The sequence below is a fragment of the Muscardinus avellanarius genome (assembly GCF_963383645.1).
Source record: "Muscardinus avellanarius genome assembly, chromosome: 7".
NCBI classification, from domain to species: Eukaryota; Metazoa; Chordata; class Mammalia; order Rodentia; family Gliridae; genus Muscardinus; species Muscardinus avellanarius.
This window is the reverse complement of record NC_137793.1, coordinates 87,834,011-87,854,270: the sequence shown is the minus strand read 5'-3', so window position 1 is coordinate 87,854,270 and position 20,260 is coordinate 87,834,011. Positions and strand designations below refer to the sequence as shown.

Below are 20,260 nucleotides of genomic sequence, written 5' to 3'. Positions count from 1 at the left end.
CACAAGAAAAGAAGAAAACGGCTGGGCATGGTGGCGCATGCTTGTAATCCCAGTACTTGGAAGGCTGAGGCAGGAGGATTGCAAGTTCATAGCCAGCCTCAGCAACTTGTGTAGCCCTCCACAACTTAGTGAGACCTTTTTTCAAAATAAAGAATAAAATAGGGCTGGGGGTGTAGCTCATAGGTAGAATGCCCCTGGGTTCAATCCCCAGTACCACAAAAGAGGAAAGAAAAGGAAAGAAAAGGAAGAGAGAGAGAGAGAGAGAGAGAGAGAGAGAGAGAGAGAGAGAGAGAGAGAAAGATGGATGCAATATGATGGTAAGGGAACAGTTAGGTTGTACAGTATACTTTTTATACATTAAGAAAAAGTGAAGTAGAAAATAGAACTGAGAAAAGATTTCAAATACATGTTAAAGAGATAAATAATGAAAGAGAAAATAGGCATGAAAAATAACCAAAGGAACTCTAACATATATCTGCTAGGAGTTTCAAAAAAGAAAAGAGAATGAAAAAGTGCTAATAGTAATAATAATGATAATAATTGAAGTCAGTAATCTTTCAGAATTAAACATAGGAGACCACATAATAGAAAACCCTAAATTAAATAAAGTAAATTAAATAAAGATTTTTTTTTTTTTTTTTTTTTTTTTGGTGGTACTGGGAGTGGAATGGAAGGAACCCAGGGGCTTTTCTACCTCTGGGCTATACTCCCAGACCTATTTTATACTTTATTTGGAAACAGGGTCTCACTAAGTTGCTGAGAGCCTCACTCAGTAGCTGAGGCTGGCTTCGAACCTGTGCGATCCTCCTGTCTCAGCCTCCCAATCGCAGGGATTACAAGCGTGCGCCACCACGCCCGGCTAAATTTCTGACACCCAGCTATATTTTTGACTATATGTTTGATAGTGAAATTGTAGGATAATAATGACAAAACATCTTAAGTTCTAAGAAAAAATGCAGATAATCTACAAAAGAATGGTAGTAAAGTGGTCTGTGGCACCAGGAGATGCCAGAACACAGAATATTCTTTATCTTCAAAGTGTTATGGAGAACAACTATGAACCACAATATAAATGCAGTGGGAGCAAAAATAAGCGCATTTTCAAGTATACAAGGGCTAGCCAGGCATGGTAATGCATGCTTGTAATCCCAGTACTTTGGAGGCAGAGATAAAGGATCACAGGTTCACAGCCAGCCTCAGCTACTTAGTGAGGCCCTCTGAACTTAGTGAGACCCTGCTTCAAAATAAAGAATAAAAAATAAGGCTGGGAGTGTAGCTCGGAGGTAGATTGCCCCTGGGTTCCATCCCCAGTACCACACACACAAAGAAAGAAAAAGAAATAGAAGGTACAACTTCCAAATCAATAGAGGAAACATAGGCAATTTAAAAATGCATTCACTTTATCCAGAATGAAGCAAAGGAGAAGAAAACAGGGGGCATAGCTCAGTGGCAGAGCATTTGACTGCAGAAAAAAGAACCAAAGAAAAAACATGTTACGTAAGAAATGCAAAAAATAACATTTGTAAGTAATCATAATATAAATTAATCTATAAAAACAGATAAGCACAGGTATTGAATTATCCTACTGTATGCTGCTTTCAAAATTACAGTAAAAAACAAGACCTATATTTCTGGCACATGATGCTTTTTGCATAAAATTATCCTTGACAGATATTAATATTGTTAATTTTCTCTTGCTGAGTTCTCAGTATATTTTTTGCAGCACTTGGGATTGAACCCAGGGCCTTGCACATACTAGAAAAGTGCTCTACCACTGAACTACATTCCGTGCCCAGTAATGTCTATTTTTAAGATAGCTAGGTCACTGATAATCTGTGGCATGAAAAAGTCTTTTATTTTTTAGATTATTGATTTGAATAGGTTGAACTAAGTATATGGAGATCCACTCTGACCTTAACTTCAGTAACGGTTACTGAGGTCAACCACGTAGATTCTAGCATTGCCTGCTGCTCTAGCAGTGTGTGGGGCGTTCAGATATTAGCTCTTCACACCTGTGCTAAGAGAGCACTGTGCATTATATGTATGCCTATAAAGTTATCATGGAGCTTAATTCTTTCCTATTCTGCATGCTAAGCAGCAGACTTCAGGAATACAACTAATTTAATTCCCACATTGGTCCTGTTTGCCACAAACATTGCCATGCCTCATGAACCTCACAAGTGATGTTTCTCAGAGAAGCGCATATGTAGCTCTCATAGTCTGAAACAGTGTTTGCCTCAGCGTAATTGTGTTTGTGTGGAATTATGTTGGCATTGCAGTGTGGGACTGACAGAGTTGGCAGGGCCATTAACTTGTGTCCCCTGGCAATTTTTCCCCTCCCCCCTCATGGCTAACTAAAAGAGCTTTACTTTTGAATTATGATGTGGGGTTAAAATGCATTTTAAAAATATATTATATATACACAGACTATTCCTTACCTACCACAGGAAAAATAATCTAGGTCAAAAAAACCTCCCCCAACAGAACTCTAGTAAGGAGGCAGACTGATCTCCGGGGGAAATGTGAAAGGCAGAAAAAGGACAAGTTAAGATTTTTAGAAAGCCGGGCATGGTAGCGCATGCTTGTAATTCCAGCATTTGGGAGGCTGAGACAGGAGGATCGCAGTTCGAAGACAGCCTCAGCTACTTAGTGAGGTCCTTTGCAACTCAGTGAGACACTATTTCAAAATAAAGAATTAAAAAATAGGGCTGGGGGTGTAGCTTGGAGGTAGAATGCCCCTGGGTTCCATCCCCAGTACTGAAAAAAGATTAAAAAAAAAAAAAAGATTTTTAGAGTATTCAGTTGACTCAGAAGAAAATCATTTGAGAATAAGGGAAGTGAAATAATTAGAAATCAAACCCAGTAGTACAGTAGCATCTTCCATCTTCAACTATTTTAAAGTATCTGTAAATGAAAACATGGAGATAAAGTATGGCACATAGACAACTAACAAAACATACGGACAAACATTTGCACTATATGTCAACAGTGTTTGCAGAGCAAAAACGATGCATGCCAGTTCTTTGTAGGCAAGAAGCCTCTTTCATAAACACTTCTAGGATCTATGCTATTATAAGAAAATTTGGCTGGTGACCTACACCTGTAATCCCAGCCATTCAGGAGGCTGAGACAATAGGATTACAAATTCAAGGCCAGCCCAGGCAACTTAGCCAAGAGCTTGTCTCAAAATAAAAATATTTTTTAAAGAAAAGGACTGGTGGTTGCCAGGCACAGTGGCATACACGGGTAGTCCCAGTACTTAGGCTAAGAAAGGATCATAGGTGGGAGGCCAGCATGAGATAACTTAGTGAGACCGTCTTTCACATTTAAAAAAGGGCTGGGCATATAGCCTAGTAGTAGAATGCCTGTGGGTTCTATCCCCAGTATTACAAAGAAAATGGGAAAGAAAAGGAGGGGTGTGGGTGAGAGTATAGTTTATTGGTAGAGCATTTGCCAAGCATGCATGAGGCCCTGGTTCCATCCCAAAAGATAAAAATTAAAAATAGAGAAAATTGGAGCCGGATGTGGTGATGCATGCTTATAATCCCTCTACTTGGAAGACTGAGACAGGAGGGAGGATCATAGGTTCGTGGCCAGCCCCAGCTACTTAGTGAGGCCCTCCACAACTTGGTGAGACTTATTTCAAAATAAAGAATAAAAATAGGGCTGGAGGTGGGGGTGTAGCTCAGAGGTAGAAGGCCCCTGGGTTCAGTCCTGGTACCACAAGAGAGAGACAGGGAGAGGGAGAAAGAGAGAGAGGGAGAGGGAGGGAAAGAGAGAAAGAAAATTGGAGTTTGAGTTTCTAAGTACATTTTTAAATTGAGGGAGGGAATATTCTTAGTATACTCAGATGAGAAGCATTGCTTTTATTTCTGGATCAACTGTAAATTTTAACCCATGAAGACTAATTGATGTATTTATGTTTCTAGATGAACCAAACATAGATTTTGTTTCTTAGTTGGGGCCTTTTTCCTTAAAACTCTGTAATTACTAATAATGGGAAATCATTGATTTTGTTTTGGATTTTTTATTTTTTATTTTTTGTTGGTCTGGGGATGGAACCCAGAGGCATTCAACCTCCGAGCTCCACCCCCTGCCCTATTTTTTATTCTTCATTTTGAAACCCAGTCTCACTGAGTTGCAGAGGTCCTCACTAAGTAGCTGAGGCTGTCCACGAACCACGATCATCCAGTTTCAGCCTCCCGAATGCAGGGATTACAAGAGTGTGCCACCACGCCCGGCTGGATTTTTTTACTACCTGATGGAGCATGCAGCCAAACTTACATGCTTTAAAGACAGTTACCAAAATAAAAATGAATCACACTAATGACAGTTTTAAAAATAGAATTTTGAACCTTTGTGTTTATAACTTAAGTCACAGCTTGTGATGCTTTTGTAACTGTATAATTCCGTTTTGGGTTTTTTTGGTTTTTTTTGTTTGTTTGTTTTTTGTGGTTTTTTTTTTTTTTTTTTTTTTTTTTTTTTGGTGGTACTGGGGTTCCTGGAAGCCCTTCTACCTCCAGGCTACACTCCCAGACCTATTTTTATATTTTTGAAACAGGGTCTCTTAGGCCAGCGCGGCTGGCTTCAAACCTGCGTGATCCTCCTGTCTCCGCTTCCCAAGCACGGTGATTACAAGCGTGCGCCACCACACCCGGCATAACTGTAGGTTTCACCTTTAAGAAGCTTATTGTCATCAAAAACATAAGCCTAAATTTTATTATGTTAGCTAGTAGTATATTTTGCCTGGCATACAGATTATAAACACAGTCTGTCCACCACAAATATCTTTGTGCACTAAACAGATTAGTTTATTTGTTTATTTCATTATTTATTTTTATTTTGCTGGGGATTGAACCCATGGCCTCACACATGCTAGGCAAGAGCTGTACTGCTGAGCTACAACCTTCAGCCTCAAGATTTTTTTTTTTTTTTTTTTTGTGGTAATTGGGGTGGAACCCAGGGGCTTTCTACCTCCGGGCTATACTCCCAAACTTTTTTTTAAATATTTTATTTGGAAACAGGGTCTCACTAAGTTGCTGAGAGCCTCACTAAGTAGCTGAGGCTGGCTTCGAACCTGTGTGATACTCCTGTCTCAGCCTCCCAAGCACAGGGATTACAAGCATGCGCCACCACGCCCGGCCTGATTTATTTGTTTTAAATGTTTTTTTTAAAATGTAATCCAAGCTCGGTGTGGTGGCATACACCTGTAATCCCAGCCACTTAGTAGATTGAGGCAGGAAAATGGCAAGTTCAAGGCTATTAGCTTAGCAAGCCTTTGTCTCGAAATAGAAAAGATGGGTATAGCTCAGTGGTGGAGTGCCTCTGGTTCAATGTCTGGAACTGTAAAAATAAATAAATAAATTGTAATTCAACATTTTTATTTTTATTTTATTTGTGTGTGTGTGTGTGTGTGTGTGTGTGTGTGTGTGTGTGTGTGTGTCTGGGGGTGGAACCCAAGGGCATTCAACCTCCGAGCTATACCCCCTGCTTTATATTTTATTCTTTATTTTGGAACAGAGTCTCACTAAGTTCCAGAGGCCTCACTAAGTAACTGAAGCTGTCCACGAACTGTGATCCTCCAGTCTCAGCTTCCCAAATGCTGGGATTACAAGCGTGCGCCACCACGCCCGGCTTCTTTCTGGCTTTCTAAAACTTCATTGAAGTATAACTTACACACAATAAACTAGATATGCTTAAAGTGTACTATCTGTAAGTTTGGGGATATACTTTCATTAAACTGTGTGTGTGTGTGTGTGTGTGTGTGTGTGTGTGTGTGTGTGTGTGTGTTGCTGTATTTGAACCCAGGGCCTCATACATGCTAGGCAAGTGCTCTACTACTGAGTTGCATTCCTAGCCCAGCTTTACCCAACTCTTAACTTTATAGAATATTTAGAGTTTTTCATAAAAGCTTCAGATAAGCCATATACTTTTTTAAATTACTTATCCATTACAGTATTTAGCTAGCCATATGCCCTATTTTAAAATTTTTGCTGCTTTTTAAAAAGCTAGTCAAGCCAGGTGCAATGACGCACACTTGTAATCCCAGTACTTGGTAGGCTAAAACAGGAGAATCTGGGTTCATGGACAGCCTCAGCTACTTAGTGAGGCCCTTTGCAACTCAGTGAGACCCTGTTTCAAAATAAAGAATACAAAAATAGGGCTGGAGCATAGCTTGGAGGTAGAATGCCCCTGAGTTCCAACCCCAGTACTGCCCCCCCCCAAAAAAAATTTAAAAAGCTAGTCAGAAAGATTTAATTTGCCCTGTTAATGCTTCTGATCATTTCAAACACTTTTTCTCATCAGGATGTTGTAAGCATCTTGGCAGGACAATTCTTCATTTTGTGGGTCTGTCTCTAGCACAGCAGGAATTCAGCATCCCTGACCCTGACCTACTAAATACCGGTAGCACTTTCCATCATTGTGACAATTTAGTGTCCCCACATGTTTCCAAATGTCCCTGTGATAGTATTGTTTCTGCCCCCACCCTTGAAAACCTCTACTCAGATTGTGAATTGCACCATTTAACTTTATTGTTTCTATCCTATGGGACCTACAAAGACAGTGTGAAGGTTTTGAGGAAAGCTGCATACTTTGTTCCATAAAAAAGAGGTAGCTTTTCACTAATGTTTGCCTTTTTAAGCTATTGTTAAATTTAAGTTTAATTCAAAACATTAAACTAATGTACCAATTCTAGAATAGGTTTATAGAATAGTCTTTTTAAAGGGTCTTAAGTGAGTTTCTGAGATCTATACTTTTCTAACATTAGGTCGGGATTATTTAACTGTATGAGAGCAAAATTGGGAACATTTTATAGACTAATAATAAGTCACTGTGAGCTCTATTCTGGGCAACTGTTCGATCCCATCTTGCTTTGCCTCCCTGTTGCTGCCTTATACCTCAGAATGACACTATTCCCCATCCCACGACAACCCACCAGAGTAAACACAGGGTTATAGTAGGTATGGGTGGGTTTGATTTTTAGCTTTAGTTGCTTTATCATGAGCATATGTCAAAAACCTTTTGTTAAACTGCTCTGCATTTCCTCGAATGTGGAATGAAGGCCAGTTCTTCACTCTGCAGTGATTCATTTCAAAGGAGAAATGAGGGAAAGAGATTAATTTTGTGATAAAGCCCTTAATGTGTCTCCTTCACTCAGGAACACCTTTGCAGGAGTCATCATTAAATGTGAGTTACTGTCACCGATCTTGCCCATCCCCAAAGGAAGGAGAGGGTTTTCACAGCACATAAGTGGAAACAGAGGATTGACATAGGAGCTGGAAAGAGAAGGGAGTGAGTGGTGAAGAACCTATTTCCTTTAGAACTTCTTACTCACCCTTATCCCCCAAATGATGTTTTGTAGCCCCGCTAGGTATCCAAAAGTAAAACACCAGTATAAATGCACATGCTGGTAAATGAAGCTCTGATGAATTCTCTCTTCAACTTGACTGTGTGCCATCAATGATCTCCTTAGAAAAAGTTTGTTTGGTATGAGATCAGAAATAATTTATGTAAAAACATATAGAAAAGTAGGGCTTGATTATTTTATCAGTATGGCAACTTTGAAATTATATAATATTGAGATTTTCTGTACTCTCTTTGAAAACAGGAATCACATCTTAAAGAACTTAGTATCCCTAGTAGCACTCTGCGTGGAGTGAGCACTTAATAGTTGTTAGATGGATTAATGGGAGAAAATGTTCATTGATGATGAAAAGTAAAAATATATCTTAGGACGTTACATTCATAAATAGGCCTAAAAATGGCTATTCTGTGCCAAACTTTTTCACAATTTTGCTATATCTTATTAAATGGGTGATGGTAAAGAATTCTTTTGTCATTGTGCCAAAAGCAGAATATTAGATAATGTAGCCAGGCATGGTGGCGCATGCTTGTAATCCCCACGTTTGGGAGGCAGAGACAAGAGGATCACGCAGGTTCGAAGCCAGCCGCACTGGCTTAAGAGACCCTGTTTCCAAATAAAAATATTTTTAAAAAAAAGAGGTCTGGGAGTGTAGCCCAGAGGTAGAAGAGCTTCCAGGAACCCCGTACTACCAAAAAAAAAAAAAAAAAAAAAATTAGATAATGTAGTTTGAGAGTATCAAGTTTCAGGTTGGGCAGTATTTCAGAAAAGCTGAAGCCTAAGGTTTCTGACCAAAGCCATTCAACGTTTACTGCCTTAAACATCTTGTAGTTCAAACTCTTTTCTGACATTACAAGGGAGTAGTGAGAGGGCCTTCTCTGACTCCCTTAGTCAGAAGCACAACAGATTTTATTCTACTGTCCGCTTTTTTTTTTTTTTCGCGGTACAGGGGATTGAACCCAGGGGTATGGTACCTCTAAGCTACACCCCCAGCCCTATTTTTTACTTTTTACTTTGAAACATGCATTTCAAAACACTTATAAATATAGCAAACTTAGTGTCTCGCTAAGTTTCAGAGGGCCTCACTAAGTAGCTGAGGCTTGCTGAGAACCCTGGTCCTCCTGTCTCAGCCTCTCCAGTACTGGGATTACAAACGAAGTTGGAACTCCAAGCATTCTGTCCTTGATCTGATAGTAAGTACTGACTCTCCTAGTTGAAGCCCTTCAGTGACAATCAAGGGATCTCCATTCATGCCATAGACCACACAAAGGCTTTGCTTGGTGCATTTGAGTGGTCTGTATGTTTGCATGATGAATAGTCTGATACTAGAGATGATTTTTTTGAATTATGACAACCATAATCACTAATCATTCCCTCCTGGTTTCTAGTAGTGGTTGTCTACCAAATTCCAAATTTGGATTTATAGTGGCTTTTTGTAGTGTTTTCAGATGTTACCAATAAACTAGTGTAATACTGCGTCAAATTTAGTTCAAAGCACATATCTTTTGCCAGTTTGTTAGCTCACATGAGATGACTGTGCTCCTATCATGCCATTGTAAGAACTGCCTTGCTCTTCTTTCCAGCAAAGGGCTTGTGCTGACTCTGTTCTTATGAGCATCCTTACACCATTGGCCTTTAAACATTTGACCATGACTCAGTAAAAAAAATAAACCAGTACTGCTGGTCCAGTATACATATAAGTGTTTTCTGTTACACTGAAACATACTTTACCATGTATGATGCACCCAACATTTACTACTTTAACTTTTTATTGATCTAGTTGTAAACCATTCAACTGATTCATGACCAATAAGCCTCAACTACTAGCCATTGTGCCTCCAGCCCAAGTGACTGCCTACTATTAGCAAATCCAGTCTGTGATGGGCATACAGTCTAAGAGTCTTCTTTCAAAAGTTCTCTGGAGCCGGGCGTGGTGGTGCATGCATGTAATCCCCATGCTTGAGAGGTGGAGACAGGAGGATCGTGCAGGTTCGAAGCCAGCCACGCTGGCTTAAGAAACCCTGTTTCCAAATTTAAAAAAGTATAAAAAAATAGGTCTGGGAATGTATCCCGGAGGTAGACGGGTTTCCAGGAACCCCAGTACTACCAAAAAAAAAAAAGTTCTCTGATGATGAGGAGAAACCTCAGGGGAGCCACGGAGGAGTATAAGGGTAAGGGACAGAAGAAGACATGCTCATTAATAGAAATGCTACCATAGACTATGTGTATACATGTGAAGTGAATATATACCAGCGTCAGTCTGGGTACTCTATGTTGGGAGGGGGCACCAAGAGCATGTGCATGTATGCCATTATCAACATGACTTACTTTATGATGTGATACTATAATTCACCAATAAAAGCCCAAAAAATGTTCTTTGAAGTTAAGCTATCATTTTGTCTTTCTCTCACACCATATTAAGATGAAAAAAACTGTGCTTTTAAAAAAATTTTTCATCTAATTTACCCACTAGTTTTAGCATCCATTATTATCCCTTTCCTGGATTGATTTTTGCAGTGGTGGTTGCTAAGTGGTGATCTTTCTAACTTCATTTTTTTGTTTTGTTTTTACATTGAAACAATGTGTGTGTGTGTGTGTGTGTGTGTGTGTGTGTGTGTGTGTGTGTGTGTTTTACTGGGGATAGAACCCAGGAGCATTCGACCTCTGAACTACACCCCCAGCCCTATTTTTTATTCTTTATTTTGAAACAAGGTCTCACTGAGTTGGAAAGGGCCTAAGTATCTGAAGCTGTCTGTAAACCCAGAGCCTCCTCTCTCAGCCTCCCAAATGCTGGGATTACAAGCATGCACCGCCATGCCTGGCCTTACATTGAAACAATTTTAAACTACAGGAATATTTCAGGAATAGGACAAAAAACTGTAAACCAAATTCCAGTTTCACCAATTATCAGTGTCTTTAGCGGGATCCAGTACAAAATCATGAATTACACCCAGTTTTTGTGTCTCTCTAGTCAGTTCTTTCTTGACCTCTATGACCTTGGTGTTTGAAGGAGCCTGTGTAGATCTGTCCTGTGTTCCTTCAGAAGCAGACCCACTTTATGCCTGGCCACGGAGCGATGGATGCTGTGCTCTTCCTCTTTCATGCTGCCAGTGTGCCCACTGCTGATGGCGCTGGTCCTGATCACTAGATTGTGAGGCATCTGCCAGAATTCACAGTAAAGTCCCTTTTCTGCCTTTGTGATTAATAAGTACTTTATGGGACAACACTTTTGAGATTGTATAAAATCTGCTTCCTCGTCTAATTTTCCCACCAGTTTAGGCATCCATTTTTATCCTTTTTCTGTATTGATTTTGCTGTGGTGGTTGCTAAGTGATGATCTTTCTAACTTCATTACTCTTCCTTTCAGAAAATTCACTTTTTAGTAAACATTTTACTGTAAAGAAGGACCTTTTCTCCTCCCCATTATTTTCCACTTATTTACATATATCAGGGCTTGGGGATCCCTGTTTTTAATCAGTGGTTTATAATTCATTGCTGTCATTATTTTGAGACTCTCTTCAAGGAGATTTTTATGTCCTTTTCTCGTGTCCTTATCATTGTTTAAGCACTTTTTATTACAAACACAAGAGATTATAGCTCATTTTCTTTCCCTGCCCTAGCTCTAGAGTTAGCCATTTCTCCAGGGAGCCTTGGTTTTTTTGGTTTTGGGGGGTTTTTTGATTTTTGTTTTTTGTTTTTGGTGGTGGTGGTGGTTGTTGTTTTATTGGAAAATAGCATTTAGAAACAATAATCTGAGTGCTGAGTGTGCAAAATGCTGCTAGGGCGTTGCTTGCTCTTAAGCCCTTTCAATAGACAGAACTAGGAAATAAAGTGTGTGTAGGCATTCAGCTATATACACACATATAAACATACATTTACATTTAATCTATTAAATTAAATTAAATTAATTTAAGATAAATTAAGATAGGCCAGTAATTTAAATTAAGATAGGCCAATAGGGAGAGAACTCTAGATTGTTAAGATCATTTAATCTCTCAATCTATATTGAAAATCTTGAATCCATTACCAGTACCATTGATTCTTGCATACCACCATTGGGTTTATTCTAGGTTTTCCTTTTTTCATATATATACTTTTTTTTTCTTCATTACTGGGGATTGGACCCAGTGGTATTTTACCACTGAAATATATTCCCAGACCCTTTTGTATTTTATTCTAGTTAGTTATTTTGAAGTACTGGGGGTTGAACCCAGGGACATTCCACCTTTGAGCTACACCTCCAGCCCTTTTTTATTTTGTTTGTTTGTTTATTGAGGTACTAGGGATGGAAATCAGGGACATTCTATCTCTGAGCTACACCCCCAGCCCTTTTTAAATTTATTTTTATTTTATTATTTATTTATTTATTGCAATACTGGAGATTGAACCTAAGGGCATTTTACCTCTGAGCTACATCTACGGCCCCCTTTTTTTATACTTTACTTTGAAACACGGTCTCACTAGGTTGTGGAGGGCCTCACCAAGTATCTGAGGCTGGCTGCGAACCTGCAATCTTCCTATCTCAGCCTCCCAAGTACTGGGATTACAAGCACGCCCCACCACGCCTAGCTTCTATTTTTTGTTTTGAAACAGGGTCTCTCTAGGTTGCTGAGGTTGCCTTTGAACCTGTGATCCTCCTGTCACAGCCTTTCAAGTAGTAGGATTATAGTCCTGCACTCTTGTACCCAGCAATAAAAGTCTTTTAAAAAAATAAGTGAATCACTGTACTAAAAATTTATATGTAAAAGACTCCAATACTAAAAAAAAAAAAGTATAAATATGAAAAAAGTGGGAGGGACAACCCAGTGGTGATTATAGACAAAACAGATGAACCTACCATTTTATTCTGCCTATCTAGAATAAATTATCTAAACAAGTGGCTTTTGTAAAGCTTACCCCCATGGAAGTCTTTTTCTGTGGTTTTTCTTTACTAGGCTATTTGGTTACTAAATTTTAATTTGAGAAAGAATAGGTTGAATCATCAATCAGAGTTTCTACCTGGGGTAGCCAAAAGGATAGTGGCTATTTCTCACTTTTTGTCAGCTATCCCTCCATCCTGCTTGTCTTTGAGCAGACAACTTGTGTGATGAAGCAGCCTATGAGTGACGGTGTGGGCCTACACCACAATGTTATCGTGTAAGATAGGCCAGTAGGGAGAGAACTCTAGATTGTTTTAATCTCTAGATCCCTAATTAGGGAATGATACTAGAATGTGTACTACTCCAAAACTAGCATCTCTTTATAACTGAAAGGAACAAAACTGTGGCCAAGAATATCCCTCTTTAGTTCTTATTTTCACTGGGACATGAAGTCTATCTTTATTTTTACAGGGGAGTGAATATCTCTTGGGTCAAAAAGGAACAGTAACGACTTGATGTCTAGGTTGAAAAAAATTAAATACACAAAAGAACAAGAGAGCTGCATGTGGTGGCCCACGCTTGTAATCTCAGTATTTGGGAGGCTGAGGCAGGAGGAACACAGGTTCAAAGACAGCCTCAGCAAGCAGTGAGACCCTCATCAATCTAGTGAGATCCTGTTTCAAAATAAAAATAGAGTAGAGCTTGAGGGGCACCTCAGAGATACAATGCCTCTGTATTCAACCCCCAGTGCAAATAAAATAAAATAGGGCCGGGTATAATACCAAGTAAAACACACACACAAACAAACACACAGAACAAATGAATGAAGAAAAGTATATATTCAACTTTCTGGAAAATTTAGCTCTGTCTCTGTATTTTCAATGTATATCTTTCTGTGTATGTGTCAAGTCTCAGAATCTTCTTAAAGGCTTTAAATTCATGGATCTTTTCAGATCTGCTTTTACTTTACTTTAATTAACCAAAGTTTATTCCTTAGGCAGAGTATTTTGCTTCCTTTTTACTTGACTGTATGGCTTTTGTCACATTACTTAACCTTTTAGAACATCACCTTCTCCATCTGTTAGAGGAGACTATAAAAATGTACCTTACTAGAAGATTGAGAGGACCAGATAAATAACATATGTTAAAACACTTTGTAAAATACTAAAGAATTTACCATTGGCCAGGTGTGGTGGTACGTGCTTGTAATCCCAGTACTTGGGAGGCTGAGACAGGAGGATCCAGGTTTGCAGCCAGCCTCAGCTACTTAGTGAGGTCCTCCGCAACCTAGTGAGATCCTGTTTCAAAGTAAAGAATAAAAAATGGGCCTGGATGTGTAGCTTAGAGGTAGAATGTCCCAGGGTTCCATACCTAGCAACACACACACACACACACACACACACACACACACACACACACTACCTAGAAGTAGTAGACATAAGATAGAAGTAAGAAGGGATAAAGGGGCCATTTTGGAGTAAAGAAGGTTTACAGTTTCCTCTCCAAATGCCAGTGGGTATGAAATTATTGTATAAACTTTACAGAAGCAAGCCAGGAAACGATGACTGATCAGAATTGGTCTTTGTGTTTTTTTAAGGAATGATATAACCTAGTAACTTTCATTCGACATATTGATAAAGTATCCCAAATTCTTCCCTAACAAGTCGTGCTTGCTCTGAGTATATTACTTTTAAGGTTCACACTGATATTTTTTTAATTTGTTTATATATTTGCTTTTATATTTTTCATTTTGAAATAGGGTCTCACTAAGTTGATGAGGGTCTTGCTAAATTGCTGAGGCTGGCCTTAAACTTGTAGCTCTCCTGTCTCAGCCTCCCAGTATAGGGATTAAAAGCATGAGCTCACCACCACACTTGGCTTAATATTTCTTTTCTAAGTGAAGAGGTCTAATAGAGAAAGATTGCCTCTTATCAGATGGAATAAGCTGTATCCATAATATAAAAGTCATAGATCTGAATTTCCAAAAAATTAGACACATTGTGTATAATTCTGGCTTGCAGTAGAACTGATTAGTTTCTTAAAGAGCTTTTTAGATTTGGGAATGAATTCATAGCCCTTTATAAAATCCTTTTCAAAGTGTATTCCTCAGATTAACTCCCAGGTAATTGGCCATTTATCTTGCTTTAATTTAACAAAAATGGTCATTGGAATAAAGAAGATATCAAGAGAGAGGAAAAAACATAAATTTCATGTGGAAAAAGGAGAACAGGGTGGAGTTTCCAAGAGCTCAGAGAGAAGAGAGTTGTTTCTTTGGGACTAAAGCTATTGGCTTAAAAAGCAATTGGCGTAAGAATGTTGGATAGTGTTGTGATGACAACAGAGTGCAAAAGATTAAATTTGAGATGTTTCTGCAAGGCCAAATTCAAAATCCTTCAACACCCAGCAAAGAAATTCCTATCTGTTTAACTCTTATTTCTCCTGTGCTGTTGAGTCATGGAGACTTGCACAACTCTCTGTTCTCTTCCTTTCTGACTTTTTTCCCCTTCACCTTTATACTCCTTTCTAATCTTGTTCCTCCTGATTGTGGCATCTTAGGAAGCTCTAATAAGCTTGAAACTTAAGACCAGCCAATAAGGTCTCTGATACACACACACACACACACACACACACACACACACACACTTTGCAGTGAGCTAAAGTTTCAAATTGCTGGCTTCTTCACAGTGCAGCAGGAATGACAACTCATTAAACTTGAACATAAAAGGACTGAAGGTACTTTGACTGATATTTCTGTCTGGCCATTATTATTTAAGAGATCCAGAAGTTGGAAAAGCACTGTTCTTCTAGTTAGAGAGAGAAGTGTTTGGAGAAATCAGCTTGGGAGCTTGCTGCCTCCGCTGAGGGGTAGAATACTGGCAGGTTGGGGGTTGCCCCTGAGCATGCCCCCAGCCAGCGTCCCTTTCTTCCTAGAACTGGCAGGCTTTCTTTCCCATCTACAAGTGGCAACCCGAATTCTGAGCTGAAAGTGAATCTTTGCCCTTGGCTCCTCTCCAGCATTCCTCGCTGAGCGAATAGGGATTTGGAATGTCAGAAAATAGAAGAGGGGAGGGGAAAAGACGTGTGTATGACTGTGAGTGTTTATATGCAAAAGCAGCTTCGTCTGAGAGGACTTAGGAAAACTTGACTTCCTTAGGCTGCTTCCTCCTTATAACCTCTTGGTTCCTTATTTATATTTTTTGGTTTTGTTTTTCGTATTTTTTTACCTGAATTTGTCAGAGCAGTTCCAGACCCGAGCAGCCCACTGGAGTCGTTCTGGGGGAGACAGCATGATTTCCAGAGGATTTGCATTTTTTCCCCCTAGAGAAGGGGACGGTAGCCGTTCCCAGACCCGTCTCCAGCAGGATTGAGTCGTCTTTCTTCTGGGACTTAATCTGGTTTCATCAGGAACCTAGACCCAGGCTTTATTGAAGAACAAGCCACACAAGAAGAGTTCTTTTGGGAGAAACAAGGACTCGATATAGGCATAAAGGTGTTGCTCAACACAGTACCCTCTACCTTAAGCCAACAGTCTTGAGCACTTGCCGTGAAGCTGAATTGAAAATATTGGTGGAACACGCCTCTCAGACGCTGTGTAACTGTGGACTGGTTCAGAGCTCAAGACTATAATTTACAGGGCGGCTTTTATCCTTTATTTAGTTCTGTCCAAGAGTCATCTTGCATTAACTCAAAAGGAGAGATTCTTTGAGGGCAATCTACAGGGCAGTTTCCCAGCTTTGTGTGAAGAATCCAGAGGTTGAGTGTCTGTCTTCGTCTTGAGGAACCATGTCCTCTTTATACACCCGAAGTAAAGAATTCACTCGGAATAGGAAATCTCAGTCTGATTCTCCCCCGGCATCTCCCTCCCCAACTGCCAAGACACTCCGAGTAAGCAGCCTTTTTAATTATGTTCGAAATTATGTCAAAGGTGGGAAATGTGTTTATTTAAAACTTGGGGGGTTACATTGAGAAAAAAAAGCATTTTAGAACATAGAGGAATCAGTAAAGGGGAAAAATTACAAGTAAAGAGCCTTTTAGCTTCTCTGTAAGAGGTTATGGTTCATCATACTTGACATAGTCTTAAGTAAAAGCAGACTTTATGTCAGGCTACAGTTTCTGGTTTTTAACTTTTAATCAGTTGTAAACTGCTTGACAGTAAGATTTTAAGAGTTTTTAATTACTATGTATTATGGGATGTTTCTTAAAAATCTGTGGCTAAATTTAGTTGTTGCCTTTCCAGTATTTTATGGGCCAATACTGTGTTTCAAGAGAAAAAGCTGTCATATGGCTGTGAAACTGTATAAACTAAACTTCATTTATGTGCAAGTTCTATTTGCCTATTTATGCCTGCACGTATGTGAGATAGAGTGTGCCTTTGCCTATTTTATGTGTTTGTCTATGAGTGATAGAAAAACAAAAATAAGCAGAGACTTATGGACCATTAGGACATTACTCCTCGGTCACCAGGTACCATCAAGAAGTTTCATGCTTTAAAGCCAAAGAAGTAATGCCTGGCTATTGACGACCAGCTGTATGGAAGCGTTTATGATGTCCTAGGCAGAGCCATTTGAGACTTTTTTCCATTTACTATAGTGAGTGTCTCTGCTGAAGTGATTAACATATGGGCATCTGCATCTAATGTAGTGTCTTCCTCTATAGAAAGCAGACAGCAAGAAGAAATGCCACCAATAGCAAGTGATGAGAAGCCCTGATGGGCATATTAGGTAGTAGGCAAGGTAGCAATTCCTTCTTAGGGAACTAGATTGTGCTATATCATACATACAACAAAAGACAGGAACAGTATTGGCTTCCTTATTTGGGAAGCTGTGGGGAGAAAATCTGCAAGACACCTAAATAGTTTGCCCTTTTCAGTTATTTTATATCCATTTCAATGTCTTTCTCATGGTGTAAATTATCAAGTAGTGGAATTTCATATGTAGCATATTGGTCTGAGGCCTTAGCCAGGGATATTTAGTTACCAAAGAATGTTGTTATGAAGCTAGTTCCTTCATAAGTTTTTTTTCTGAGAGGACCAGAAGAGGCTCCCACGTGCACATTGCTTTTGAAGTCAGAGTTTCTTCACCACCTGGACTGTACCTTCCTTCTTCAAGGAGCCACAGATGCTCTCCCAGCAGCTGTCGGGTCTCTTCTGGTGGCTACCAATTGAGGCCACAGAGCTGAACCCCTGGCTTTAGGTAGTGCTCTGCTTTGCTCCCTTTCCTCCTGTGGTAGCCCATAGTACCTGTGGATATGCAGATCCCCTTGTTAATAACATTTGGTTACTGTGGCCACAGCTCTCAGCCCTGACCATACCCCAGAACCTTTCTGTTTTTCCATTTTGTCTTTAAAGTTAGGTACCACTTTGTTCTTGCTACACTCCTAATAGCTGCCATCTACCCTTCCCACTCTTGTTCCACTACCCCTATCCCTGCTTTTTAGTGGTCACAGTGGGAGAAAATTTGAGCATTTAGATTACAGGAAACCAAAACATGGATAACTTTAATAAGAGACCATTTCCCAGTTTTAGTGGTCTGTGGCTATGGGTTCCCACAATAGCATCAGTTTACTGTAACCCACTTGCAGTGTCCAAATGGCTAGAGCCTGTACTAGAGAGAAAGTTGATTGTTATAAATCATTCCTGTTCTATTACATTACTTATTCTTCAATGTCCCAGACATTGAACGATATTTAAAACTAATTTGGAGGCTGTTGGCTCTCAGGAATGGTTCCTAAGCTCAGGTTCACCTCATCCAACTTCACTAGCCTAGTTCCTTTCCATGCATATCTGACTAATTAAGGCACTCCTTAACAACTGGTTTCATGGTGGTCTTGTGCTGGTGTGTCTTCTGATGCCTGGTTGTAACTGGCTGATCCTCTGCCACTCTGGAAGGTGGGTATCACCATGTACATCTTACACGTGAGGAAACCGAGAAGAGAAGTGGCTTTCCCAGCAACAGCTAGTATGCACAATTTAAAACCCATAGTATCAGCAACACAGGAGCGCACATCAAATAGATTTGAAGGTCAAGGTTACAGACATGCTAAGAAGCAAAGATGACAAATAAAAGCTTAAGTAGCTGTAGGACTCCAAAATTCATCTGTGATGGGGACACAGGAAACTGAAAGTATAGGAGGAGGAATGCCATATGTGTAGACAAAGGGAGGCGATTGACAGGTCGTAACTGAACTTCTCATGCCCCCCTCTCGTTCTATCATACCCTCTGGAACCATGAACCCCACAGAGCCAGAGATCTTGTGGGCTACAGATTCTTTATATTTCTCTTAGAGAGGAAGACTCTTGGGCCTTTATAGTAAAGATATGGGAAGTTGTGTGCATTTTAGAGAGAAAGGTAGAACAGATCTCATTCTCATTCAAATCTCTGTGATGTACACAGAGTTTTCTGCTATAGATCAGAGTTAAAGATTTGCAGTTCCTCATCCAGTGTCTTTCAAATCAAAATTAAAATTTTGAAAAAGCATTTAAAAGCTCATGATTCCGTATAAGGAAAATGCCCTCAGAGAATTTTTAAATAATGGCTCTTTGTATGGTGAAAATATTTTGGACACCTAATTTTTAACAAATCTTCAGGAAGCAAAAAAAAGAGTAAAAACTAACTCAACAGGTATTATTTTTAACTTGAGAAAACAAAAGGAAGGATGACTTTTACTTACTGGAAAATGGAAACTATTTTATCATATACCTTTACTTTTAAGCTTATAGCACCATCTGATATTTTTTGTATTACCTAATGCAGCATTTCTGTACTTAGTAAAACTATGACTCTTTTTTGTTTTGTTTTGTTTTGTTTTGTTGTTGTTGTTGTTGTTGTTATTGTTTTGATACTGAGGATTAAACCCAAGGGCATTTTTACCTCTGAGATATACTCTCTAGCCCTTTTTATTTTGAAAGAGGGCTTAACAGCCAGACATGGTGGCACAGGTTTGTAATCTCCAGTACATGGGAGGCTGAGACAGAAGGATCACAGGTTCAAGGCCAGCTTCAGCAAGTAGTGAGACTTTTTTTTTTTTTTTCAGTACTGGGGATGGGACTCAGGGCATTCTACCTTCAAGCTACACCCCCAGCCCTATTTTTTATTCTTTATCTTGAAACAGGGTCTCACTGATTTGCAGAGTCTAAGTAGCTGAGGCTGACCACGAACCTGTGATCCTCCTGTCTATGCCTCCCAAATGCTGGGATTACAAGCATACGCCACCATGCCTGGCTTATTGTAAGACTCTTATAAACATAGTAAGATCCTATTTCAAAATAAAATAAAAGCCAGGTGTGGTATCTCATACTTGTAATCCCAGTACTTGGTAGGCTGAGACAAGTCAACCTCAGCTACTTAGTGAGGCCTTCTCAACTTAGACCTGTTTCTAAAAAAAGAATAAAAAATCAGGGCTGGGGGTGTAACTTGGCAGTTGAATGCCCCTGGGCTCAATCCCCAGTACAACGACAAAAGGTCTCACTAAGTTGCTGAGCCTGGCATCGAACCCATGATCCTCCTGTCTCAGCCTCTCAAGTACTGGAATTACAGACACAAGCACCACACCTGGCTGACCCTTTTTAATAACAGGGAAATCTAATGCCTGCCCAGAGATTGTGCAACTAATATACTTGCTAATGAGAAGTCACTCATAGGCAAAAGATAGTGTATGTCCTCACTAGCCAAGGTTTGTACTAGTGTGTGTGTGTGTGTGTGTGTTTTTACTGGGGATTGAACCCAAGGGCAATTCTACCTCTCAGCGATACCCTCAACCCTTTTTTTTTTTTTTTTTTTTTTAAACAGGATCTCAATAAGTTGTTGGGGCTGGCTATGAACCTGCAATCCTCCTGTCTTAGCCGCCCTACTGGAATTACAAGTATGTGCCACCACACTGGCTTAAAATATGTTTGGGGTTTTTGGGGGTTTTTGTTGTTGTTGTTGTTATTGTTGTTTTTATACTGGGGATGAAACCCAGGGGCATTCTACCTCTGAGCTACACTCCTAGCCCTATTTTTTATTCTATATTTTGAAACAGGGTCTCACTGAGTTGCAAA

At 39.6% G+C, this 20,260-nt stretch overlaps 1 protein-coding gene across 9 annotated transcripts in view; it reads left to right on the top strand.

Annotated features, from left to right (window-relative positions):
- The window catches only part of PPP1R12B (protein phosphatase 1 regulatory subunit 12B), a gene marked incomplete at both ends in the record, with an annotated part of 232,936 nt that overhangs the window by 173,367 nt on the left and 39,309 nt on the right, over positions 1–20,260 (top strand). The window contains one exon of one of the 9 annotated variants that reach the window (XM_080698455.1): positions 16,006–16,107. The exons of the other annotated variants lie outside the window; for them this stretch is intronic. Within the exon in view, the coding sequence (XP_080554581.1) occupies positions 16,006–16,107 (102 nt within the window). Of the gene's footprint in view, positions 1–16,005; positions 16,108–20,260 lie in introns of those variants that run through there. 9 annotated transcript variants of the gene reach the window in all.